Raw genomic sequence first — 27,071 nt, 5'->3', positions numbered from 1 at the left:
CAGCTCTTCTCTTGGCCTTGGACACCTGGCCCTAGCCTCCAACTCCTGGACTTTGAAGCTGGGTCAGCAGTTAATGGAGACACCAGTGGCCAGGGCAGGGACATCAACAACCAGCGCTCCAAAGCAGAGAGGCTGGCAACAAGCACCCCAAAGTGGAGACACCAGCAACCAGCGGCCAGAGTGGCGACGCCAGTGACCAGAGGCCAGAGCGGGAATGCTGTTTGCCCAATGCAGAGGAGGGGTGGCAGGTGCACCTCTGCAGTGGCACAGCACAGAGCATGGTAGCAGCCAGTGGTCAGACTACGTGGAGGCTCCTTGCATTGGTCTGCTGCAGAGAGCCTTTGGAGAGGGATTGTGATGCTTGTCTTTTTAACTTTGCTTCTTTTTTCTTTAGAATAGATTACTTTACAGTGTGGAAACAGGCCCTTCGGCCCAACAAGTCCACACCGACCCGCCGAAGCGCAACCCACCCATAACCCCTACATTTACCCCTTACCTAACACTACGGGCAATTTAGCATGGCCAATTCACCTGACCTGCACATTTTTGGACTGTGGGAGGAAACCGGAGCACCCGGAGGAAACCCACGCAGACACGGGAAGAATGTGCAAACTCCACACAGTCGGTCGCCTGAGGCGGGAATTGAACCCGGGTCTCTGGCGCTGTGAGGCAACAGTGCTAACCACCTTTCTGACCTATGGTCATATAATGTATAGCTGTAATGTTATTTGTTTTCTTTATTTCCCTACTCTGTAACTAAGGATTGTACCTAGCTACCTTTGTAACTAAGATGGCGCCGTAAGTGGCCACTTATTAAGTTTTCACTGTACTCATTTAAGTATGTGACAATAAAGCTAATTCAATTCAATTAAGGTGCCAACCCTAGCACTTAGATACCTTTACTGTAGTCATTGGTTCGAAGAGTCTCAGCAATTGGTTGATGTAGAGCCAACAATTATCCCCCAGCAATGACATATTAATGGATGCTTGAAGACTGGCACAAAACTAAAAGTTTTCCGATACCTTGGTCAACTCAAGGAGGTAAAGAACAAAAGGAGAAGACTGCTGTTAACCATCAGAAAAGAGACCGTTCCTTCCAGATGCAAACATCAGCTGCATTTGCTTTTTTCTCCCTGGGATCAGTAAATCACTTGTCTGTCATGGTGGTATACTTTTCCTGTCTATTTAGCTTATGCATATTTAAACATAAATTATTCACTACTCTAAAAGTTTATGATTTCTCAACTTCTTTGTTAGGTAATCTGTGACTCCTCCTGAAGCTTATAACGTAGAAGTTTCGAATTGGAGAAGACGAGTCATGAATGCACTTTCAGTATCTGCAATTCAAACACTAAAAAGCTTTGTTCTGCAGTTCTTGTCAAATTTAATTTTGGATGTCATGAAACTGTTAACCTCATACTAGGCCCAGCTGCCTGCATGGCAAAAGATTAGACAACTGCATTATTGAAGAACATAATGTATAAATGAAAAACAGATGTGAACAAAAGTACAGTTCACTCATTTCTGACAAATGAAAAGTACTAATTTCTGATTTGTGCAGTTATTACAAATGCAGAATATAATTAACAAGATGAGCAAAGCATACTATCTTTTTAAATCTTACCTGAGTTGTGGTGGTGGTTTGAATTTTTTTAACTTCTTTCCCTGGCTCTTTGCCATCATCGGATCTGTCAGTATCAGAAACTGTGCTAGCAGCATCCAAATTACCTACAGTCTTTTTTGAAGATATTTCTGAATCAATGGTTGCGCCGATCATTTCAGTGTATTCCATTGTTTTTGCAATTCCTTCTGATTCAGACAGGATACTCATTTCTTCCAAATTTGTTGTAATTTTGAAATCCTTATCCTCAATTATAGATTTTGGGCTTGTAATATCTGAATTACTGGTCATATGAGCTAACAGTCCCAGGTCATCACTGGCACTTGAATGTATTTGGTTCTCTGGCACATTTGCAATTGAAAGATTGTCAGCAGCTGGCAATTCAGCCAGTAGTTTTTCCTGATGGTTTGTTGCTTTATCGAAGAGAAATGATGTGCTATTAACAGGTTCATTATCCTTTTCATCTACCAGAGATATTAAGGGACCACTGTCTCTCTGTTCTCTTTGTTGAGGAATGGAGGTGCTGTTAATATTGTTCTGTAGTTTCTCCACAGCAGAAGTATAAACCTTGTCCAAAAGAGATTCTACCTCAACCAGATTACAATTCTCTGCAACCAGTGTCTCAGGTGACAGATCGAGATCATCAAGTTTTACCTCTGTGGCATCAACCTTCTCTGCTTTGATATCCACTAAGAGATCATGAACCTCCACGTGTACTCCTGTTGTTGGCCTGTCTGAACTGTCTGCACCACTACTGGATACCCTTGCTTCAACTAGATTTCTAGAATTGGTGTGGACAGGGTAGTCAGTTTCACTCTCTGGGCTCTGAGTCTGGGAACCATCTTCAATTTCTCTGACTTCTACGCCTCCTTTGGATCCTATTGTTTGAGAGGAAAGGCCAGAAATTGTGCTGACACTACCCTTTTTTCCTTTTTTGATGTTCTCCTCCTCTTGCCTTTGATACTCTTCATACATCTTGGCTAGGTATTCTTTATGAGCTTCATAGGTGACCTTCAGAAACAGTAATGTTAGTTGCAATCAATCAACAGCAGTTTATAGATTCCTCAATGTCCAAATCATTTAAATGATGTTTTAAAACACACATTATGGCTCTATAAAAGTACAATTAAAGTGGATAAAGAGTGGAGCTAGAAGAAAGCACAGCAGGTCAAGCAGCATCAGGGGAGTAGGGGAGTTGATGTTTCAGATCAGAACCTTTCATCAGTTCTGATGAAAGGTTCCGACCTGAAACGTCAACTGCCTCTATCTTTTGATGAAACGTGATCTGCTGTGCTTTTTACAGCTCCACTCTTTATCCATTCTGACTGTTCAGCATCTACAGTTGTCACTTTCTCCAAAAATACAATCAAATCCAACTTAAAAATATTGTGGGTTTTACCAGTCATCAACAGCATACACCAGTTAAATCCTTTCATTCACATTAAAAACATACCAATTACAGTTACAGAAAAACTACTAAAAAAAATTTTTAAGTATATCTATGTGCAAAACCATTAGAAATCATGAACTGAATTCTCCAAGGAGAGGCAATCTTACTTTTTTTTTTAAAAAGTGAAGGAGGGTACTTGGCATTTCTGACAGGTAATTCCACTCAGGACTCCCTCAGAAATACAAAATTCTGTTAGTTCTTTCAGAGTGTAGAAATCTCAGAGGAAGATAAATCATGTCCCATTTTCACAGAAGTCAGCTGCCATATTCTGAAATTTAAAGGTCTTGACAGTAATTTGGACATTTTCTGTCAAACCATAATTATACAAGGTAAGTGAGCTGGGAGGATAGGGTGCCAGATAGGTAGAGGAGAGACAGTGCCAGTTACATGGGTGCCTGACAGTTATATGCCAGAGAAGTAGAATGCTAGATGAGAAGGATACCTCCTGGGGAAGAGAAATTATGCCAGGGTAGCAGACAAGGAGGAGATTGGATACCAGCTCGGTAGGAGATATAGTGACAGAGGTAGGATACCAGATAGGTAGGGTGCCAGCTGCAGAGAGGAAAAAATGCCAGCGCCAGATCAGTGTACAATAGGATACAAGGTGAGTTGGTTGCAAGATAGGTACTGTACAATATAAGTAAATTGCCATCTGGGGAGGGACTAGCTTGCCAGGACTAGAATGCTAGATAAGTAGGGGTTGGGGGCCAGATGAGTAGCTAATAGGTACTTGGTAAGAAAGATAGACATCGGTGTCTTAGGTGATGCATTGTTTAGATAGATCAAGATGAATGGGTGTCAGTTGTAGGAGTTTGAGTCGGGTGACAGATGAGATTTGGATCAATTCCGGTGATCATCGCCAAGTCAGAAAAGTGTGGCACTGGAAAAGCACGGCACTGGAAAAGCACAGGTCTGGCAGCATTCAGGAAGCAGGAGAGTTGACTTTTCAGAAATAAGCCCTTCAATCAAGAATGGTGGGGGCAGAGTGCTGAGGGATAAATAGGAGGATGGGCTGAGAGGTGAAAAAAGCTGGGAAGGCGATAGGAAGATGTAGGTAGGGGATGATTGTGATCAGTCAGTGGGGAGGGTGAAGCAGATAGGTGGGAAGGAAGATGGACATGTAGGATAGGTCAAGAAGGTGGTGCCAGGTTGGAGGATTGGATCTGGGATGAGGTGGGTGGGGGAGGGAGAGAAGGAGGAGGACAGAGAGATCTGAAAACGAGTGAGGTTGATACCAGGTGATTTAAGGGTTTCAAGGCAGAAGATTAGGCATTCTTCCTCCAGTCATCAGATAGCTTGGATTTGGCATGGAGGTGGTCCAGGACTTGCATATCCTTGGTGGAGTGGGAGGGGAAGTTTAAGTGGTTGGCTACATGGCAGTGGGGTTGTTTGGTGCATGTCCTAGAGATGTTCCCTGAAACGTTCAGCAAGTTGGCATTTGTCTCCTCAAAGTAGAGGAGACCACATTGCGAGCAATGAGCACAGTAGATAAGGTGGGTGGATGTGCAGTAAAATCTCTGCCAGTTGTTAAAAATCCTTTGGGGCCTTGGACGAGGGGGGTGGTGTTGTCGCAGGCTTTACTCCTCTTGCAACTGCAAGAGAAGGTGCAGCGTGTGGAGGGTATGTTGATGGGAGCGTGGACCTTAAGAGGGAGTCATGGAAGGTATGGTGTCTGCAGAATGCAGATTTTTTTTGGGGGGGCGGGGGTGGGGGAGGTTGTGGTAGCGAGGGATATATATCTCTAGTGTTGGGATCTGATTGTAGGTGGCTGAAATAGCGGAGGGTAATGCGCTGGATCTGGAAGTTAGTGGGGTGGACGGTTAGGACTAGGGAGGTTTCCTATCATTTTTACAGTTGGAAGGATGGGGTTCAAAGGTGGAGTTATATGAAGTAGAAGAGATGTACTGGAGAGCATTGTTGATCATGTGGGAGGAGAAATTGCGGTCCTTGAAATAGGAGGCCATCTGGAATGTCTTGGAGTGGAATTGCTCCTGCTGGGAGCAGAGAAAGCAGAGGCTGAGAAATTGGGAGCAAGGGACCACCATTTTACAGAGGGGTGATGGGAGGAGGCGTAGTCCAGGTAGCTGTGGGAATCGGTGGGTTTGAAACAGATGTCCATGTTGAGTCGGTCACCAGAGACAGAGAGGTTCAGAAAGGGGAGGGAGGTGTCAGAGATGGCCCAGGTGAACATAAGGTCAGGGTAGAAGGCGTTCATGCAGTTGATGAACTGTTCAAACTCATCGTGGGAGCACGAGGTTGCGCTGATACGGTCATCGATGTAGTGGTGGAAATGGTGGAGGATGGTGCCAGTATGACTGCAGAAGATAGACTGTTCTACATATCCCACGAAGAGGCAGACATAGCTGGGGCCCATGCAGGTGTCCATGGCTACTCCTTTGGTCTGAAGGAAGTGGTAGGATTCGAAGAAGTAGTTGTTGAGGGTGAACACCAGTTCTGCCAACTAAATGAGTATGTCGGTGGAGGGGTACTGCTTGGGTCAGTGGGAGAGGAAGTAATGGAGGGCTTGGAGGCCTTTGTCATGGGGGATGGACATGTACAGGGCCAGATCAAGTCTGGTAGCAGAGTTGGTTCAGGTCAAGTGGAGTGTGGCAGTTGTGGGCGTGGTTGAGTGTTGAGTCTGGTCCAGTCCAGTGGTTGTTTTTTTTTGGGGGGGGGGGGGGGGGGGGGGAGAAAGAGGGGGAATCAATTCAGAAACTGGGAGAGATCTAGTTGAAAGTGTCTGAGCTACATATTGCATCAGTTTAATAGGTATTCAAGAGTTTGACTACATACTTCAAATAATGAATCTGACTTTGCCGAGTTCTTATTTTACTTCATTTCATTAGAAGCTTCCAAAGTCACCAATTTAAATGAAGAATCTCAGAGGGTTCCAGATGTAGAAAAATAGCCCAGTGAAAAACTTAATTCCTCAGGCAATTCCCTTGGTGCGTGCGACAATAAGGATTCTGCAGAGTCTATGTGCACAATTCATATGCATCCTGGAATCACAACTGTTTGACCAGCAGAAAATCTGGGCCCATAATTTTATTTTCCAATTTATATATCAGGAATGTAGATCAATGTAGAACTGAAATTTAGGACTGAGTGATAATGTACTTGTTCTACAAAACGCTCAATGACAAATCTAATTTGATTTGCTTGCCTTCAGTCCAAAGCAAATCTATTTTGTTTCAAAATTGGTACAGTACGTCTACTTAGTTGTCTACTCATTGTGCCTGCCTAATGTCAGATGAGGCAGTCAAAGCATGTGCTTATGTCTGTTTTCTGATTATTTTAGACTCAAGTGCTAGCTTGGTGACAGGCTGTAACCTGAGGGACACCACTCTGCATCAAACATGGCTGACCAGATGACTCCATAACTTTTACTATCTGCCAAAGGCTTTATCAGAAGCATTTACCAATTGATATTCAACTAGTTTGGCTGGATTATGAATGCACCTCCCTTGGCCATCAAATCCCTAAGAGGGACTCAAACCCAGAGCTTCTTGCTAAGAGGCAGGGGTGCTATCCACTGCACCATAAGTCTTCCCCTTTAGTTAGTTAGCATAGCAGCCATTATATCTTTATATCATCAGCATCATGAGATCCTGTACTTGTGGGGAAAATTTCAACATATATTGAGACTTTTCTGAAAGCGAAAATGCATAATTAAAAATCAGCTGATTAATTGCAAAGCCGAGCAACTTCATAACCATGGAACAGTAATATAGATTCCCAAGGGCTGAATGATTTCCTCCTGCTCTTAGTTTCTGTTTCTATGAGAAGAAAATTAACTTGAACCATAATAATTGATATGAAATTTGCAATTTTTTTTTTAACAAGGTCAAAATCTTCCATACTTCACTTTTAAATGACAGGTTTTAAATGTTTGGCAATTTCTGGAATAATGGTTTGATAACTATGACAAAACAACACAAGCAGACAATACTTATAAACCAATATATCTGGTGCATGAAACTAATACATTAATCGGGATCTAAAGCAAGCCATAATTGTACTGATATGGCAGCATATGTCCTTCAGCATTTTATGGTTAATCATTTCCTCTGAGAGATCAAGATGGAGGCTGTTAGAGGGATTGGTGTTTACATTGCATGTTAATAATAGATTTAGTACTGTATTCTGAACAAGTCTTGCTGAGTGGAGAGCAATGCAAGAAATGGAATCTTGGCATGTATAAAATAGTATTAGCTCTTATGTATGAGACTACAATTACTATTACATGAACAGATAAATCAGAAAATTACAGGCCAGTCAGTCAGTCAAGTCAAGTCAAAACTCAGTGGTGGGGAACCTATTGGAAACAATTCACAGGAAAGAATTAATCTGGATAGGTAGGGATTAATCAAGAACAGCCAACATGTTTTTTTTAAGAGGACGTCATGTCTGACTAAATTGATTGATTAGGTGAACAGATGTGTAGATGAGAGCAATGCATTTGATGTAGTCTACATGGATTTAGCAAGGTTTTTGGGAGACTGACAGCAAATGTGAGCGCTTATGGAATCCAAGGAAATTTGACTAACTGAATCCAGAATTGGCCGAGGGGCAATAAACACAGGATTATAGCCTCACGTGCAGGCAGATGGGATTAGTTTAGAATGGCATCATGGTGGTGCAGATACAATGGACTCAAGGGCCTGTTTCTGTACTGTACTTCTCTACATTCTATTCTCTATATACGCTATGGTTGAGGGAAACCTGTGTCCAGTGGGGTACGGCAGGCAAGGTGTTGGAGCCTTTGCCTTTTGAGTTATAAAAGAAATGATTTAGACGTGAACATAGGCAGTTGATCAGTAGGTTCGTGAATGATATGAAAATTAGTCAGGTGGTAAGTAGCGAACACAGTCTTGGATTATATAAAAATGTAGATAGGCTGATCAATGGAAAATGAAATTCAATCTGTATAAGTGTATGGTGATGCACTTGCAGAGGACAAACAGGGCAAGGGAATACATAAACAGTCGGACCCTGGGAAGCACTGAGGATCAGAGGGGCCTTTCTTTTTATGTACACCACTCCCTTAAGTTAGCAGGACAAGTAGATAACGTGGTTAAGACGACATATGGAATACATGCTTTCATTAGCCAAAACAGAAAGTTCAAGAGCAAGGAGGTTATGCTGATACCATACAAAACGTTGGGTTAGGTCATAACTAGAGTATTTGCTCACTTCTAGATTCTAGATTTTCAGACAGTTGTAATTGCATTGGACAGGATGCAGATGAGATTTAACATTTGCTTGGGTTAGAAAGTTTTAGTTATGAAAAGAGATTGAATAGACTGGAATTGTTTTCTTGGGAGCAGAGGACACTGAGTTTGGGGTGAGGGTTGATGGCCGACATAATTGAAATGTATAAAATTATAAGGGACAAATGACCAGGGGGCACGGATTTAAGATAAGGGACAGAAGGTTTGGAGAGAATCTGGGGGAAAATCTTTACATCCAGATGGTGTTGGGTATCTGGAACACACTGCGTGACCGGGTGGTAGAGACAGATACCCTAATAAATTTTAAAACTATTCACACAGGCACTTGCGATGCCAAGGCATACAAGGCCTTGGGCTAAGTGCTGAAAAAAATGGGATTAGAACAGTTAAGTCACCGTTTTTGACCAGCACAGACTCAATGGACTGGAGGATCTTTTGCGGTGAATTCAATCGCCCTGACTCTAATTCAAACATAATAGTGAAAAATAGCATTATGCAATCCAGGATGCAATTGCAACTGTAGTAGCTAGACAATCTCAGCCAAAAATACAAGAGAATTTCTTTTAAATAATTTTGATTAAGAATTTTTTATTTTAAAATAGTACAGAAAATGATTAAGGATTAAAATATTGTCAAAATAATAAAGCTAATTTCCATTTCAATCAAATGTTTAATAGGCAACACAATTAGGAAATTGCCCAAGTGACAGACTGCTGAATTGCAATTTTTATAATTTACCAGAAGAGGGTGACAATGAACTGCACATTTCCCATTATAGTCTTCCTCAGTCCATAAAATATTTATTGGTATATAGTCAGCTGAACTACTTTAAAACATTTTGGAAAGAAATTACTGCTCATATGCCAAAAAAGATTTCATGATCCATTATTCCATTGACACTACTATTGTAAAATGTTTCTATAGTTTTACCAGACTATAGAGCTGTGCTCTCTTATTTAGAAAGAGATGGCTGATGGTAGTTTAACTTGAGGGTCAGAATTGAGGAGGAGTATCCTTCGTGGTAATCTCAGCCGGTGCAGGAACTGGATGCATGCTGTTGGAGTCTGCATCACAAACTAGTCATCCCGCCAACTGAGCGAACCAACCCTCAATTTTTATGACTACAGTACAAAGAATAAGGCTCTTTGTTATACTAACAATGCACTTTAAGGCAGAATTTGAACATGTGCTTTTGTACATAACTCGTGTCAATATAATGAAGTTGCATTTATTAACAAATCCTACCTTCGAATGTGCTATTGAGAGGGTATCGACCCAAACACGCCAGCCTCCCCATTCATACTTAATTGCATGATATAGGAGAATACGGAAAATGTTGTACACCATCTCTGTTATTTTCTGTTCATCTGTGCATTTAGGATTTATATATCCAAGCGAGAACATCCAGTCTTGCCAGACTGAACACTGCAAGAGGCACCTGAAAAGAATACATAATGGTAGAAATGTGCATATGTTAAATAGATCCTAACATTAGTTCTAACAACATCATTTGTGTTTCTCACTGGAAGATAAACTTTATATGAAAGAAGCATGCTGACTGGTTACAAGTGGACGCTGGTTGGTAGAAGCGTTGCTATGGAGAGTACACCTGTTAATGATGATTCACAGTTGATAATCAGACTTTGTTTAAATTTAAAAACAAGGCAGTTTGACTCAGATTGGTCAAAGTACTGCCCTGAGAAATGAACCAGCATGTAGCTGCCTACAGTTAAGTTGAAACAGTAATGTACACATTTTTCCAAAGAAACAAGCTGTGTCTATTAATATATGTAGCTTTCAGTACTAGCAAATTCACCACAATGTAAATGTGACAATCCTAAACTGGTTGTCAGTGTAATTCTTTGCACACTCAGGGTTATCCAAACTTTACTTGCAAAACCTGCAACATTAAGTCCAACTCAGATGTGATTCCACAACTGGAAAACTTTTGCTGGGTAACTCTGATTTCTACAGCAAGGATAAGTCATAAATAAGGGATCATAAATAATCGACCTGAAGATAGGCTTTGAAAACTCCAAGTCCTCTTGTATAGAGGATAGGGGCATATAATTGAGTCATTAAAAATAATATGGTTCATCAATGGAGAGAAGTATTCAGAGTGACTTGATTTGCTGAAGACAGGACAATAGGAGATTTTTGGTTGAGGAAGTCAAGTCCATGACAAAAATAAGCATGCATAAACCAAAGATTTACTTCATGTTTTAACTTAAAATCAAATGTCACAATCAAAATGTCCCATGTTCTCAGAACCTGCATTCCTTGGATCTTACTAATTTTAAGAGTTAGTTTTCAAAGTTTCACTCGAAATTTGTACTAGATATGCACAGAAACACATGTATGGGAGGACACATTTAATACGTCAGCATTTAAACTTCACATGACCAAACAGTTCTAAGTGAATAAAGATGAGTGGGGAATCAAACAATGAAAGTAATCAAACATAAAAGTGAAAGGATATAAAAAATATAGTTCAATAAATATGGAGAACTGTAAATAAAAATATAAGCACAGAACAAATACGATAATTCGTTCCAACAGGAGATACTTGAAAGAACATATGCACACAAAGCTTTCACTAGACAAGCTCAACAAAATGGATCTGCTCAGCAGGCATGCTAGGGATTAAAACACAAACAATATATGTAGAGATATAACAACAAGCATAAATTAGTCCATGTCAACATACCTTCTGTTTTCCCGACTGTTACTGAATAATTTTATCATATCTGATAAAAACAGACGTCTAACTTCCATCAGCTCATTGCTTGGTGTAGAATTTTTCAACAATGTGGCAACTACCTTAAGAATCACTATAAAAAATATATAGCAAGTTAGACATAAAATTACATACATAAATAAGCTGTCAGTGATTTTCACATATAACATAAATCCGGTAAGCAATGGGCAGAGCTTCAGCACACTGGAAAGACTCAGTGTGTGTCCTGTACTATTTGAGGCCAGATATTCTTTCTTGGAATTCTGAGATGCCATGGTTGAACAGGCACTCTTTACACAATTCAGTGATTGGGACGGTGCAACAGCTTGAGGGACACTACTTATAACCAGCCAACAACGATATTGAAGTAGTACACTTATCAATAATAGAAAGAGCAATATTTCAGAGGAGCTCGAAGCACAACTTCACCAGGGAGCCCAAACGTTTGTAGTGAAGCTCTTTTGAAGATACATTGACACGTATCTCACATACAGCAGAGAAATTAACATCTGATGTCAAATTGATAGTGAACCACAGGCTTTTGCATGGAGTGATTCACTAAGCACAAACAAACAGCAACAGATGTGAGTGAAAAGAACAGCCCAGGAAACATCCTATGGTTTGCTCGAAGGTGCAAAGATATAGATTTTAGATTATTTCTGTGCACTAGATTTTTCTGAATATATTGGGCCATCTGGACTTGGATAATACTGCAATAATATGGTGAAGCCTACTACCAAATGTCCAATGTCAATTCATAGCATGAACATTTTAGTCATCCATGAAGCAAATAGTCATTGTAATAGATACTGCAGTTAGACTTTCCCTGTAGGTCTATGTGGCAAAGTAATAATATTGCCTTCTCAGCTATCACCTCCTACAGCCAAGACAACTCAATAACTAGGCAGTTCAGTCAAATCATGAAGGTTCTACAGTTTGTCCTACCAAAGATCCGTTGGACTGCTGAACCATAATCTGATATTAAAGATAGTCATGCAATTTAAGTTAGACATCCAACAGTACATCATGTACAAGGATGCCAGGGAGATCCTGATGACAGAAAGCCAGCTATGCCAGTCTGTACGAGTAAATTGTTGCAGACAAGTTGGCACTTTTAATGGTTGTTAAAGCTGCGCTTGTAACTAGTCCTGTTGCAGCCACTGGGGAAGCACCTACAGAAACACTAATATAGACAAGTCGAGCACCAGGACTTTACACAAGGATGAAAACTTGGGTGTAGACATTCTGGTAATCCTTTTTTAAAATCTTATTCACAGAGGTGCATTCCTGTAGTGGTGGAAAACACTAATATTATTCAACATGAATACCATTTGAGAATTGAAGGACCGAGATGTTGATAATGGATTGACTGCTAAAGCGTACAACAGTGATTGTTCATCTAAGATACTCTTCAATGGGTTGCTGCCAAAAATCTATTTTGGACCACGCTGTTTTTCTCAACACCCTATGACATTAGCATTCACTTTTTTTATTATGCTGAAAATCCTTTTCCAGAATCCCCATTTATTTTTCATTCTTTCACAGGTGATCATTCACTGCCCATCCCTAATTGCCGTTCCACCTAAATGGCTTGCTAGGCCATTTCAAGAGAACAGAGTTAAAATCACATGACCATTGGTGACATGAATGCCAGATCAGATAAGAATAGCAGATCTCCAAACCTAAAGTAAACTGAATGGGGTTTCGAAACGAACAATAGATTTCCTGAGCATTATTAGTAGTTTTATATTTGAGATTTATTAATTGAATCTCAATTCCACTAGTTCCTATCATAGATTCAAATCCTATGTCCCCACAGCATTAAATTAGACCTCTGAATTACTAGTTCAGCGACATCAACAGTACACTATCAGTTCCATCATACTTAGAACAAGAATGACGAAAGACACAACAAACCAATACCATATAGACATTATTTTGAAAGTTTTTCTGCAGAAAGCCACCAAATACTCACATGCAGCAGAACCATTACCTAAAGACACCAATAATCAGGGTGGTTGAAGAATCAGCAGCCTAGTATATAAGGGACATCTCTATGTTACTATGCTGGGGAAATGATTAGAGAGATGAAGGATTTCCACAATATAAAACTTGGGTCAAGGACGATGGTAGTACAGAATTTAGGCAGAAGGAACGTGAGGTTCTTGAGCAGGCTGACTTAGGGAATAAGGACGTATTGAAGATTTTAGCAGTCTTAAAAGTGGACAAATTTACATGTCTGGATGAGCTGCATCCCAGGCTGTGGGAGATTGGGGAGGAAATTACAAGGGCTCCCACTCAAATTTTTAATTCCTCTCTGGCCACAGAGGAGTTGCCAAAGGACCAAAGAACAGGTAGTGTGGTTGCACTTTTAAAGGGTAGTAGATATAAACCAGGGAATTACAGACCAATGAGTCCCACATCAGTGGTAGGGAATCTATTGGAGAAAATCTATAAGAGCACAATTAAGGTTGGATCAGGGCAGTCAGCACGATTCTGTCAGAGGGAGATCACGCTTAAGCAATTTGATTCAATATTTGGGAAAGGTGTGTAGGTGAGGGTAGTGCAGTTAACACAGTTTCAACAAAGCCTTTGATAAGGGCCATATGGGAAACTGAGTTGGTAAAGGCAGAGACAAAAATAGAAATTGCTGGAAAAGCTCAGGAGCATCTGTAGAGAGAAATCAGAGTTTATGTTTAGGGTCCAGTGACTCTTCCTCAGAAGGTAAAAGCACGTCAAATCTATGGTAACTTAGCAAGTCGGATCAAAAACTGGCTTAGTGGTAGGAGACTGCACAGGACACTGGTTACGCCACTTTTGGAATATTGTGTGCACTTCTGGTCTTCTTCGCATTGGAAGGATGTTGTGAAATTTGAAAGGGTTCAGAAAAGATTTACAAGGATGGTGCAAGAGTTAGAGGACTTGTGCTTTAGCAAGAGGCTGAATAGGCTGAGGCTGTTTTCCCTGGATGTTGGAGGCTCAGGGGTGACCTTATAGAGGTTTATAAATCATGAGGAGCATGGATAAGATAAGTAGACAAAGTATTTTCCCTGGGGTGGGGGAGTCCAGAACTAGAGGGCAGAGGTTTAGGGTGAGAAGGGAAAGATATAAAAGGGACCTAAGGGGCGACATTTTCTTGCAGAGGGTGGTGCGTGTATGCAAAGAGCTGCCAGAGCAGTGAAGGTTGGTACAATTGCAACATGTAAAAGGCATCTGGATGGGTATATGAATAGGATGGGTTTAGAGGAATACAGGCCAAGTGCTGGCAAATAGGACTAGATTAGGCTGGGATATCTGGTCAGCATGGACATGTTGGACCGAAGTGTCTGTTTCCGTGCTGTACATCTCTACGATTCTGAGACAGAGAGAAGGCTAGGAGAAGGCTGCTTACTCGACTGGAGTCTGACGTCCAGTGGTGTACCACAGGGTCCCTTATTGATTGTGATACATTTAAATGAAAAAGATGGGAACGTGAAGGGGATTGATAAGTTTACAGATGACACAAAGATTGGCCGGGTGGTTAATGGTGAGCGGGAAGATCTCAGGTTACAGGATCATATATCTATGTTGGTCAGTGGCAGTTGGAATTTAACCCTGATAAGTGTGAGGCGATGTACTTTGGAAAAAGTTAAAAGAGGGAGAGAGGACGCAATTAATGTAGGACACTTAGTAAGCTCAGAGAAACAAAAGGATCCTGGGGTCCTTGTCCACAGAACGCTGAAGCTGGCACAAAAGGTTAATAGCGTCGTTAAGGTGGCAAACGGGACAATTGCCTTTATCAGTCATGGCATAGGAGGTTATGTTAAAAGCAGTGCAAAATTTTGATTAGGCCACAACTGCAGCACAGTGTGTAGTTCTGGTCACCACACTATACAAAAGGATGTGATTGCACTGGAGATTCATCAGGATATTTCCTGGGTTGAAGCATTTTAGCTAAGACGACAGACTGGATAGGCTTGGGTTGTTTTCTTTACAACAGATAAGACTGAAGGGGCTCCTGATTTGAGTATATAGGATTACGAAGGATATGGAAAGGGTGGAAAGAAGCAGCAGCTTCCCTTAGTTTAAGGGTCACTAACAAGGTTAGGGGAGCATAATTTTTAAGTGAAAGTCAGAAGATTTAGAGGGGATTTGAGAAAAAATGTTTTCACCCAGAGGATGGCAGGAATCTGGAATGCACTTCCTGTGAGGGTAGTAGAGGCAGGAAACCTCAATCTTTAAAAAGTACTTGGATGAGTACTTGCAATGTCATAACATACAAGGTTATGGGCAAAGTGCTGGAAAGTAAGATTAGTGTAGATGGGTTGGTGCTAATGGGCTGAAGGGCCTCTTCTGTGCAGTATGACTTTATGACTTTAAAAGTATTATGGAAGCTTTCAGCAAATTGAACAAATACGTTATACACTACTAATAGTGATCAGTTTCCAGGTGTGTGAAGCAGAGTGGAAGCATTTGCTGTTCACAAGACAGCTTTGCTGAAGCCACAGGTAACACGAGTTCAGAAAAGGCCGCACTGGATTTCTATGCTGATTAGAGAACCCAATTCTGCATCCAAAGATCCATGAAGAACATAATTCTCTAGCAAACCTAATGCTCCAGAATTGCAAGCTACGTGCTGAATGAACTGCAAAATAAGTAATGCTGTTAATTCAGCTTGAATGGGCTGGACTGAAAATACTTCAGAACTGCAACAGGTAATATTTGCTAAAACTGCTACTTGTTACAGATCATCTTCTGTAAAGTAACAATATTCTAACATGGCCTCTTCAGACAAGGAAAGCCTACACATGCACTATCCTGCAGATTATTGCAATTTTATTGTCCATTAGCCGATAAACTGTTTGGAGTATAATTACTTCTCTGAGGAGGTCTCTTTCAATGTTGCATTTTCCTCTTCTTTCTCCTGACAGAAGAAACTTGTCATAACAACTGCCAGAATAAAATTAAGTGCATTTTCAAAAGCCAATTGAAGACTTGCATCAAGTACGAGTCATAGAGATCTACAGCATAAAAAAAGCCCTTCAGCCATCACACCTGCACTGATCAAAACTTCTAATCCTATTTTCCAGCACTTGGCCCATAGCCTTGTATGCCTTGGCATTATAAGTACACACCTAAATACTTCTCAAATGTTATGAAGTTTTCTATCTCAACCATCCTTACAGGCAATGAGTTCCAGATTCCCACCACCCTCTGAATGAAAAAGGTTTTCCTCACATCTTCTCTAAATGTTCTGCCTTTTTCCGTAAATTTATGCCCCCAATCATCAATTCTTCCATCAAGAGGAAAAATGCCTGCCTCTCGACCTTATCTCTGCCCTTCATAGTTTTATACATCTCAATCATGATTCTTCGTAATCTCTCTGCTTTAAGCAGAACAACCCCAGGCTGTCTAATCTCTCCTCAAACTCTCCAGCCCAGACACATCTTCTCTGCACCCACTCCAGTGCAATTATACCCCTCTTATAATGCAGGTTACAGAAATGCATGCAATACTAGCAGTAAATCTTTTATTCAATTCAAGTATAGGCTCCTCAACTATATACCTTAACTAATAAAGGCAAGTATACCATATGCCTTCTCAACCATTTTATCCACCTGTCCTGAAATCTTAAGGGACCAGTGTACATGCTCACCAAGGTTCCTCCGATTCTCGGTACTTCAAAGAATCCTACCATTATGTGTTCCCTTGCCTTGTTTGTCCTGTTCAAGTGCATCACCTCACAAATATCCAAATTGAATTCCATTTACCACTGATTGTTATTGCATTGGCCACATTGGGTTTCTGGGAGCATTGTCCAATCACCAAAAATAGCACAAAATGATGACACTGCTATTTTTGAACAAGTAATAAACTCCATAGACAAAGACAGTGATTTTTCTTTAGTAAAAATAATGAACTGTATCAAATTCAAAAACAAAAAAAAAACTTTTGTACAATTTCCGAGTTTTTTTTTAGCTCGGTGGAATTTCCTTTAGCATATTTTACTCCTTGGTACTCACCTTCCTCAGGATCTCACCAAATTTCAAAGTTAATGATAACATTTTCAGTATGTATCTCAACAGTTTCCTACCAATCATGAACATTCCCATGTGCTCAAGTGTTAATTTCTTATAATGATCCTAAGCATCAGATTTATTTTAAGTGCCCTACAATGTTGTTCTTAATAAAATAATGACAGTTGTTGTATGGAATTGCTTCATGATGCTTCCGTCCTAGTGAAGGTTTACCTATTTCAGTATAGTTTATTTGCAACGAAAATCTTCAAATTAGTATCACTAGTTATCATGTTAATTCTTGGTGTGATGCAAATTCCAAAGCTTTCACCCACTGCATTGTTTCAATCAATTATTAATTAACTCTTTTTTGGCTTTATTTGTAATGCACCACCATATCCTTGTGGACTTCGCTTGTTAAAATTAATTGAAAATGATAGTCCAGGACAAAATTAATGTCACTTAAATAAACGTGGATCTATTCAGAAAAGGTGGTATGAATTTATTAAAGACAAATTAGAACATAGAACATAGAAGAATACAGCGCAGTACAGGCCCTTCGGCCCTCGATGTTGCGCCGATCCAAGCCCACCTAACCTACACCAGCCCACTATCCTCCATATGCCTATCCAATGCCCGCTTAAATGCCCATAATGAGGGAGAGTCCACCACTGCTACTGGCAGGGCATTCCATGAACTCACGACTCGCTGAGTAAAGAACCTACCCCTAACATCTGTCCTATACCTACCACCCCTTAATTTAAAGCTATGCCCCCTTGTAATAGCTGACTCCATACGTGGAAAAAGATTCTCACTGTCGACCCTATCTAAACCCCTAATCATCTTATACACCTCTATCAAGTCACCCCTAAACCTTCTTTTCTCCAATGAAAACAACCCCAAGTGCCTCAGCCTTTCCTCATACGATCTTTCTACCATACCAGGCAACATCCTGGTAAACCTCCTCTGCACCCGTTCCAGTGCCTCCACATCCTTCCTATAGTATGGCGACCAAAACTGCACACAATACTCCAGATGTGGCCGCACCAGAGTCTTATACAACTGCAACATGACCTCAGTACTCCGGAACTCAATTCCTCTACCAATAAAAGCCAGTACGCCATATGCCTTCTTCACCGCACTATTTACCTGGGTGGCAACTTTCAGAGATCTGTGTACATGGACACCAAGATCCCTCTGCTCATCCACACTACCAAGTATCCGACCGTTAGCCCAGTACCCCATCTTTTTATTACTCTTACCAAAGTGAATCACCTCACACTTAGCTACATTGAACTCCATTTGCCACCTTTCTGCCCAGTTCTGCAGCTTATCTATATCCCGCTGTAACCTGCCACATCCTTCCTCACTGTCAACAACTCCTCCGACTTTCGTATCATCCGCAAACTTGCTCACACAAGCTTCTAACCCCTCCTCCAGGTCATTTATAAAAATGACAAACAGCAATGGTCCCAAAACAGATCCTTGCGGATCACTGCTAGTGACAGCACTCCAAGATGAACCTTTGCCATCCACTACTACCCTCTGTCTTCTTCCAGCCAGCCAACTCCTAATCCAAACCTCCAACTCACCCTCAATGCCATACCTCCATATTTTTTGCAGTAGTCTACCATGGGGAATCTTATCAAACGCCTTACTAAAATCCATATACACCACATCTACTGCTTTCCCCTTGTCCACCTCCTTAGTCACCTTCTCAAAGAATTCAATAAGGTTTGTGAGGCACGACCTGCCCTTCACAAAACCATGCTGACTATCCTTGATCACATTATTCCTATCCAGATGTTCATAAATCCTATCCCTTACAATTCTCTCTAAGATTTTGCCAACAGAAGTGAGACTCACCGGCCTATAGTTTCTAGGGTTATCCCTACTCCCCTTCTTGAACAAGGGAACCACATTTGCTATCCTCCAATCTTCTGGTACTACTCCTGTAGACAACGAGGACATAAAAATCAAGGCCAATGGCTCTGCAATCTCCTCCCTTGCTTCCCAGAGAATCCTAGGATAAATGCCATCAGGCCCAGGGGACTTATCTATTTTCACCCTTTCCAGAATTTCCAACACCTCTTCTCTACATACCTCAAAGCCATCCATTCTACTTAATTGTGACTCAGTACTCACATTGACAACAATGTCCTGTTCCTGATTGAATAGTGACGAAAAGTATTCATTCAGTGTCTCCCCAATCTCTTCAGCCTCCACACGCAACTTCCCACTACTATCCTTGACTGGACCTATTCCTACCCTAGTCATTCTTTTATTCCTGACATACCTATAGAAAGCCTTAGGGTTTTCCTTAATCCTACCAACTAAGGACCTTTCATGTCCCCTCCTTGCTGCTTTTAGCTCTCTCTTCAGGTCCTTCCTGGCTACCTTATAACTCTCAATCGCCCCAATTGAACCTTCACGCCTCATCTTTACATAGGCCGCCCTCTTCCATTTAACAAGGGATTCCAATTCCTTATTAAACCACGGCTCCCTCGCACGACCCTTTCCTCCCTGCCTGACGGGCACATACTTATCAAGGACACTCAATAGTTGCTCCTTGAACAGGCTCCACATATCAATTACACCCTTGCCTTGAAGCTTACTTTTCCAGGCCACACATCCTAAGTCATGCCTCACAGCATCATAATTTCCCTGCCCCCATCTATAACTCTTGCCCTGTAGTGCACACTTATCCCTCTCCATTGTATTTAATTAACTCGACAAAACTCTTTGAAGAGGCAACAGAGGGGGTTGATAAGAGTAATGCGATTGTTGTAGTGTACACAGATTGTAAAAAGACATTTGATGAAATGCCACATAACAGACATAGCAATAATGCTGAACCATGGTATAAAAGGAACAGGAATATCATCGATAAAACTGGCTGAGAGACAGCGGTTAAACATTTATTTTCTCAGACTGGAGAAAATTATTGTGGATTTCACCAGGTGTCCGTATTGGAACTACCAAGGAACTGGATTTGTGGGATCTCAAAATCTGATGACACAAAACTTGAAAATACGAAGGACAATATGCAGGATAGTAATAGACAGTAAAAGGACATAGGTTGGCGAGAAAGGCAGATAGATGGCAGAACAAATTCAATGCAGAAAAGTATGCATCGATATTGGCAGTGGAGCGTGTCCAGCAGAGATTCACACGGATGATCTCTGGAACGGTACGCCTAAACATACGATGAACGGTTGAGGATCCTGGAATTGTATTCATTAGAGTTTAGAAGATTGAGGGGAGATCTAATAGAAACTTACAAGATAATTCATGGCTTAGAAAGGGAGGACACTGGGAAATTATTTCGGTCAGGCAGGGATACTAGGATCTGAGGGCACAGCTTTAGAATTAGAGGGGGTCAATTTAGAACAGAAATGAGGAGACATTTCTTCAGCCAGAGTGGTGGGCCTGTGGAATTCATTGCCAAGGAGCACAGTGGAGACCAGGATGCTAAATGTCTTCAAGGCAGAGATTGATAAATTCTTAATTTCACAAGGAATTAAGGGATACAGGGAGAGTGCGGGTAAGTGGCATTGAAATGCCCATTAGCCATGATTGAATGGCGAGTGGACTTGATATGCAGGTGGACTGAGTAAATAATGTTGCCAGTGGATCCAAAGAAAGGGAATTCATGGAATGCTTACAGGATGGCTTTTTGGAACAGCTTGTCATGGAGCCCACAAGGGAGCAGGCTATTCTGGGCCTAGTGCTATGTAATGAACCAGACTTTGGGGCGGCACGGTGGCACAGTGGTTAGCACTGCTGCCTCACAGCACCAGAGACCCGGGTTCAATTCCCGACTCAGGCGACTGACTGTGTGGAGTTTGCACGTTCTCCCCGTGTCTGCGTGGGTTTCCTCCGGGTGCTCCGGTTTCCTCCCACAGTCCAAAGATGTGCAGGTCAGGTGAATTGGCCGTGCTAAATTGCCCGTAGTGTTAGGTTAGGGGTATGGGTGGGTTGTGCTTTGGCGGGGCGGTGTGGACTTGTTGGGCCGAAGGTCCTGTTTCCACACTAAGTAATCTAATCTAATCTAATCTCTCTTCACTTTATAAAAAATCTCAAAGTAAGGGAACACTTAGGAAGCAGGGATCATAATATGGTAGAGTTCAGTCTGCAGTTTGAAAGAGAGAAGGCAAAATCGGATGTAACGGTGTTACAGTTAAATAAAGGAAATTATGAGGGCATGAGAGAAGAACTGACAAAAATGGACTGGAAGCAGAGCCTAGCAGGGAAGACAGTAGAGCAAAAATGGCAGGAGTTTGTGGGTAAAATTGAGGACACTGTACAGAGGTTCATCCCCAAAAAGAGAAAGATTATCCGGGGAGGGATTAGACAGCCATGGCTGACAAAGGAAGTCTGGAAATCTATCAAAGAAAAAGAGAGAGCCTATAACGTGGCCAAGAGCACTGGGAAATCTGAAGATTGGGAAGGCTACAAAAACAAACAGAAGATAACAAAGAGAGAAATAAGGAGGGAGGATCAAATATGAAGGTAGGCTAGCCAGTAATATTAGAAATGATAGTAAAAGTTTCTTTCAATACATAAGAAACAAACGACAGGCAAGAGTAGACATTGGGCCACTTCAAACTGATGCTGGAAGCCTACTGATGGGAGATAAGGAAAGAGCTGGAGAACTTAATAAGTACTTTGCGTCAGTCTTCACAGTGGAAGACATGAGTAATATCCCAACAATTAAAGGGAGTCAGGGGGCTGAGTTAAGTATGGTTGCCATTATAAAAGAGAAAGTGCTGGAAAAGCTAAAAGGTCTTAAAATTGATAAATCTCCTGGCCCCGATGGGCTACATCCTAGAGTTCTGAGGGAGGTGGCTGAGGAAATAGCGGAGGCGTTGGTTGAGATCTTTCAAAAGTCACTGGAGTCAGGGAAAGTCCCGGATGATTGGAAGATCGCTGTTGTAACCCCCTTGTTCAAGAAAGGATCAAGGCAAAAGATGAAATATTCCCCACTTGCCTCAACACTCAACAACGCTCAAGAAGCTTGAATCATCAGGGACAAAGCAGCCCACTTGATTGGCACCACATCTACAAACATCCAATCCCTCCACCACCGACGCTCAGTAGCAGCAGTGTGTACTATCTACAAGATACACTGCAGAAATTCAAATATCCTCTGACATCACTTTCCAAACCCACAACCACTCCCATCGAGAAGGACAAGGGCAGCAAATACAAGAGAACACCACCCCCTGCATGTACCTCTCCAAGCCACTCACCATCCTGACTTGGAAACATATCGCTGTTCCTTCACTGTCATTGGGTCAAAATCTTGGAATTCCCTCCCTAAGACCATTGTGGGTCAGCCCACAGCACATGGTCTGCAACGGTTCAAGGAGGCGGCTCACTCCCACCTTCTCATGAGTACCTAGGGATGGGCAATAAATGCTGGGCCCAGTCAGTGACACCCACATCCTTATAAGGAAGAACAGAAAACTCTAACAGGAAACCTGGCTTACCTGCCCTGGGAAGAATTAAGATGAATAGGAGTGACCCTCATTCAGAGTTGGGTCTGATCTGACTGAGACAGGAGATGCCTAGTCTGTGCAGCTTACACTGGGCACTGGATTCATTCGACAGTTATTAATGAGAGGAGTAATACTCAGCCAACTTTCACATTTCACCTTCAGAGATGCCCAGAAACATTTTGTCCTTTAAATTCTCATAATCCTTGCTGCAATTGGGTGAAGTAATATTGATTACAAGTTCCAGTAAAGGTGATAAAGCTTCAATATAAACAACTTCAATGTGGACAAATGGACAGGAAATGACCAGTTTGAACTTAGACCTTGCACTGTTTCTCCATGCTGTTTGTTTTTTTGTCAAGTTTTTGGTGAATCTCTCTTGTTTTGTCATAGAGGAAGAGTGAGCACCCTGCTTCCTTCAGCTGCTCATTTCATGGACCGTGTCACGCACTCTCGCATACACACACTCATTTACTCACATATTCACACACTCACAAAGACTCACACATATATACACTCACAAAGACTCTTTCACACGCGCACACAAAAACTCACTCACATATTCACACACACAAAGACTCACACACATTCACAAAGACTCACTCACTCACATACACACAAACTCACAAAGACTCACTCACATATTCACGCACTCACAAAGACTCAGACACACACGTACTCACACTCACTCACATACACACACAAAGACTCACTCAGACATACTCACAAAGCCTCACTCACTCACATACACACACTCACAAAGACACACTCACAGTCGGGGGGCTGAGTTGAGTATGGTTGCCATTACAAAAGAGAAAGTGCTAGAAAAGCTAAAAGGTCTTAAAATTGATAAATCTCCTGGCCCTGATGGGTTACATCTTAGAGTTCTGAGGGAGGTGGCTGAGAAAATAGCGGAGGCGTTGGTTGAGATCTTTCAAAAGTCACTGGAGTCAGGGAAAGTCCCAGATGATTGGAAGATCGCTGTTGTAACCCCCTTGTTCAAGAAAGGATCAAGGCAAAAGATGGAAAATTATAAGCCAATTAGCCTAACCTCGGTTGTTGGTAAAATTCTAGAATCCATCATTAAGGATGAGGTTTCTAAATTCTTGGAAGAGCAGGGTCGGATTAGAACAAGTCAACATGGATTTAGTAAGGGGATATCGTACCTGACAAACCTGTTGGAGTTCCTTGAAGAGGTGACAAGTAGGTTAGACGGGGAAACCCAGTGGATGTTATCTACCTAGACTTCCAAAAGGCCTTTGATAAGGTGCCACATGGGAGGCTGCTGAGCAAGGTGAGGGCGCATGGTGTTCAAGGTGAGCTACTGGTATGGATTGAGGATTGGCTGTCTGACAAAAGGCAGAGAGTTGGGATAAAAGGTTCTTTTTCGGATTGGCAGCCGGTGACAAGCGGTGTCCCGCAGGGTTCAGTGTTGGGGCCGCAGCTGTTCACATTATATATTAATGATCTGGATGAAGGGACTGGGGGCATTCTAGCGAAGTTTGCCGATGATACAAAGTTAGGTGGACAGGCAGGTAGTACTGAGGAAGTGGGGAGGCTGCAGAAGGATCTAGACAGTTTGGAGGAGTGGTCCAGGAAATGGCTGATGGGATTCAATGTGAGCAAATGCGAGGTCTTGCACTTTGGAAAAAAGAATACAAGCATGGACTACTTTCTAAACGGTGAGAAAATTCGTAAAGCCAAAGTAAAGAGGGATCTGGGAGTGCTAGTTGAGGATTCTCTAAAGGTAAACATGCAGGTTGAGTCCGTGATTAAGAAAGCAAATGCAATGTTGTCAATTATCTCATGAGGGTTGGAATATAAAAGCACTGTTGTGCTACTGAGACTTTATAAATCTCTGGTTAGGCCCCATTTGGAGTACTGCATCCAGTTTTGGTCCCCACACCTCAGGAAGGACATACTGGCACTGGAGCGTGTCCAGCGGAGATTCACACGGATGATCCCTGGAATGGTAGGTCTAACATATGGGGAACAGCTGAGGATCCTGGGATTGTATTCATTGGAGTTTAGAAGATTAAGGGGAGATCTAATAGAAATTTACAAGATAATACATGGCTTGGAAAGGGTGGACGCTAGGAAATTGTTTCCGTTAGGCGAGGAGACTAGGACCCGTGGACACAGCCTTAGAATTAGAGGGGGTAAATTCAGAACAGAAATGCGGAGACATTTCTTCAGCAGAGAGTGGTGGGCCTGTGGAATTCATTGCCACAGAGTGCAGTGGAGGCTGGGACGCTAAATGTCTTCAAGGCAGAAATTGATAAATTCTTGATGTCACAAGGAATTAAGGGCTACAGGGAGAATGCGGGTAAGTGGAGTTGAAATGCCCATCAGCCATGATTGAATGGTGGAGTGGACTCGATGGGCTGAATGGCCTTATTTCCGCTCCTATTTCTTATGGTCTTATGGACATACTTGGTAGGATGGATTAGGAGAGAATTAAATGCATTTCAAAAAAAGAGATATGTGCACAACTTTTTAAAGCTGCAATGCATGTTGAAAGAGCTGTTTATAAAGCTTACAGGATACTTTAAGTTATAAAGTGCACCCACATCTCCCACTTCCTCCCACATACGAACTACCCATGTGTGAAAAAGTTGCTTCTCAAATCCATTTTAAATCTTTCTCCTGTCAACTTAAAAATATCTTGTCTACTTTTGAACTCCCCTACCCTAGGCAAAAGACCTTTGCTGTTCACCTTATCTACACTCCACATGATTTTATGAACCTCTATAAAGGTCACCCCTCAATCTCCTACACTCCAGTGAAAAAGGTCCCAGCCTATCCAGCCTCTCTCCCAATAACTTAAAACCTCCAGTCCTAGCAACATCCTTGTAAATCTTTTCAATTTAATAATATCCTTTTTATGGCAGGGTGACTAGAACTGTACGCAATACTCCAAGTGTGGCCTCACTAACCGTCCTGTACAACTGCAACATGACATACCAACTTCTATATTCAACGGTCTAAGCAATGAAGGCAAGTGTAACTCAACTTTCAAAGAATTATGCACCTGTACACCGAGGTCTCTCTGTTTAACAATACTTTTCCACATTTAACACGACACTTGCTGATTATTCCAGGCAGAAACATTCATTAAATAAGTCACATCTGAGTTATTTCTTGACTATATTTATTCATTCATGTGGTTACTGCTGGTTGAGACAGCTTTTATTGCCCATCTCCAGTTGCCCTTGAGAAGGTACTGGTGAGCTGCCTTATGGAATTGCTGCAACCTACGTGACCCACTATGCCCTTAGGGAGGAAATGTAAAACAAGTTCCAAAGGAAGTCTTTGAAGTGAGTAGGATAGCTTAACTGGAGACTTTTTTTTAAAAGAACAGATTAAGGAATATATGAAAAAGTGATCAACTTTGTTGGGCATTCATTTTCTAAAATATTTTACGTAGGTTCAACCAATTAGAACCACAGTTTATTATGGTTTAATCTGGCTGCACGGTGACAAGCAAAAGGCTAAGACTTTGGAAGTGACTATGAATTACTATTCTACTTATCTTATCAACATTTTCACATCACAGCACCATTTAAAGTTAAAAGGGAAAAACATTAAAGGGAGCATCATAGAAGCTTTAACTTGAAATTGCAATTGAGAAAACCTTTCTAACTCGTGTGTGTCTATAATGTTCTGCTTTCAATAAATGTACATTTATATGTAAAGACCTATCACACATTACAAAAAGAGTGTAAAATATACCAATTTTCAAATTGTTTTACAACAATGAATTAGAAATGATCTGGAAACAGATCTTCAAAGTACATTATAATTTCATCAATATACAGTCATCCAAGACATGGTCAATATCATTCTACATCTGTGCTATAAATGTAGTTGAAGGATTGCATGATCTGAAGCTAATACTAACCATTATCTGTACTTACTTGGGTTTTGAATTTTTATCGTTGAGTCAGGTTCTGGATGAGGCTTGTGAACAACTTGCGTACACACTTGTTCAGTCAAAATCTATAAACAAAATGTAAAAGATATGAGTAAACTCCTTCACATTAGTAAGAACACTTCCATAGTTTCTAACAATTTCCTGACATTAGTATAGAATTTGCCGTGATAGAAATGGTGAGATGATCAACTCCCATTGTTATGATGGAAGACCTCTGGAGTACACACATGTACAGTTAAAACTAAAAATCTATTAAGTGGTTATCAGATACACCTTGCTTTTCTCGACAGCATGCTAGCAGAAGCTAATAGAGGTGACACTGAAATGACTGCAATACTATGACCTTTCTGTACTCATTCACTGATTCTACATTAAAAGTGGCTGAAAAGGTTGAGACCAGTGAATTCAGGAGTGATTATGTTTTGAACCTATATTATTGGGCAACATGTCATTAAAGAAAATTATGACAGTGTGGAGACTCATTTCTGAGAAGAAAATTAGTGTTGGAGCTTTAAGGAATTAAAGCATGATGTGTTTTCTATTATCTCTTAGCTCTTCCCCAAGTCCATCCACCTTTTAAATCTTTATTTGGTTTTCTGTACAT

The 27,071-nt window shown here is 41.4% G+C and overlaps 1 protein-coding gene across 1 annotated transcript in view; it reads right to left on the bottom strand.

Moving 5' to 3' along the window:
- LOC122551068 (neurobeachin) overlaps window positions 1-27,071 on the bottom strand; it is a 991,558-nt gene that overhangs the window by 748,672 nt on the left and 215,815 nt on the right. Inside the window, exons 19-22 of the mRNA XM_087988254.1 lie at window positions 26,451-26,532; window positions 11,010-11,133; window positions 9,548-9,740; window positions 1,625-2,632 (exon numbers count right to left, since the gene is read on the bottom strand). Of these exons, the coding sequence (XP_087844380.1) occupies window positions 1,625-2,632; window positions 9,548-9,740; window positions 11,010-11,133; window positions 26,451-26,532 (1,407 nt within the window). The remainder of the gene's footprint in view (window positions 1-1,624; window positions 2,633-9,547; window positions 9,741-11,009; window positions 11,134-26,450; window positions 26,533-27,071) is intronic.

This window comes from Chiloscyllium plagiosum, unplaced genomic scaffold (genome assembly GCF_037043375.1).
Source record: "Chiloscyllium plagiosum isolate Xiang-an unplaced genomic scaffold, Cpla_swu_hap1 HiC_scaffold_6, whole genome shotgun sequence".
NCBI classification, from domain to species: Eukaryota; Metazoa; Chordata; class Chondrichthyes; order Orectolobiformes; family Hemiscylliidae; genus Chiloscyllium; species Chiloscyllium plagiosum.
The sequence above is the reverse complement of the archived record's forward strand: the minus strand, read 5'-3'. Positions and strand labels throughout refer to the sequence as shown.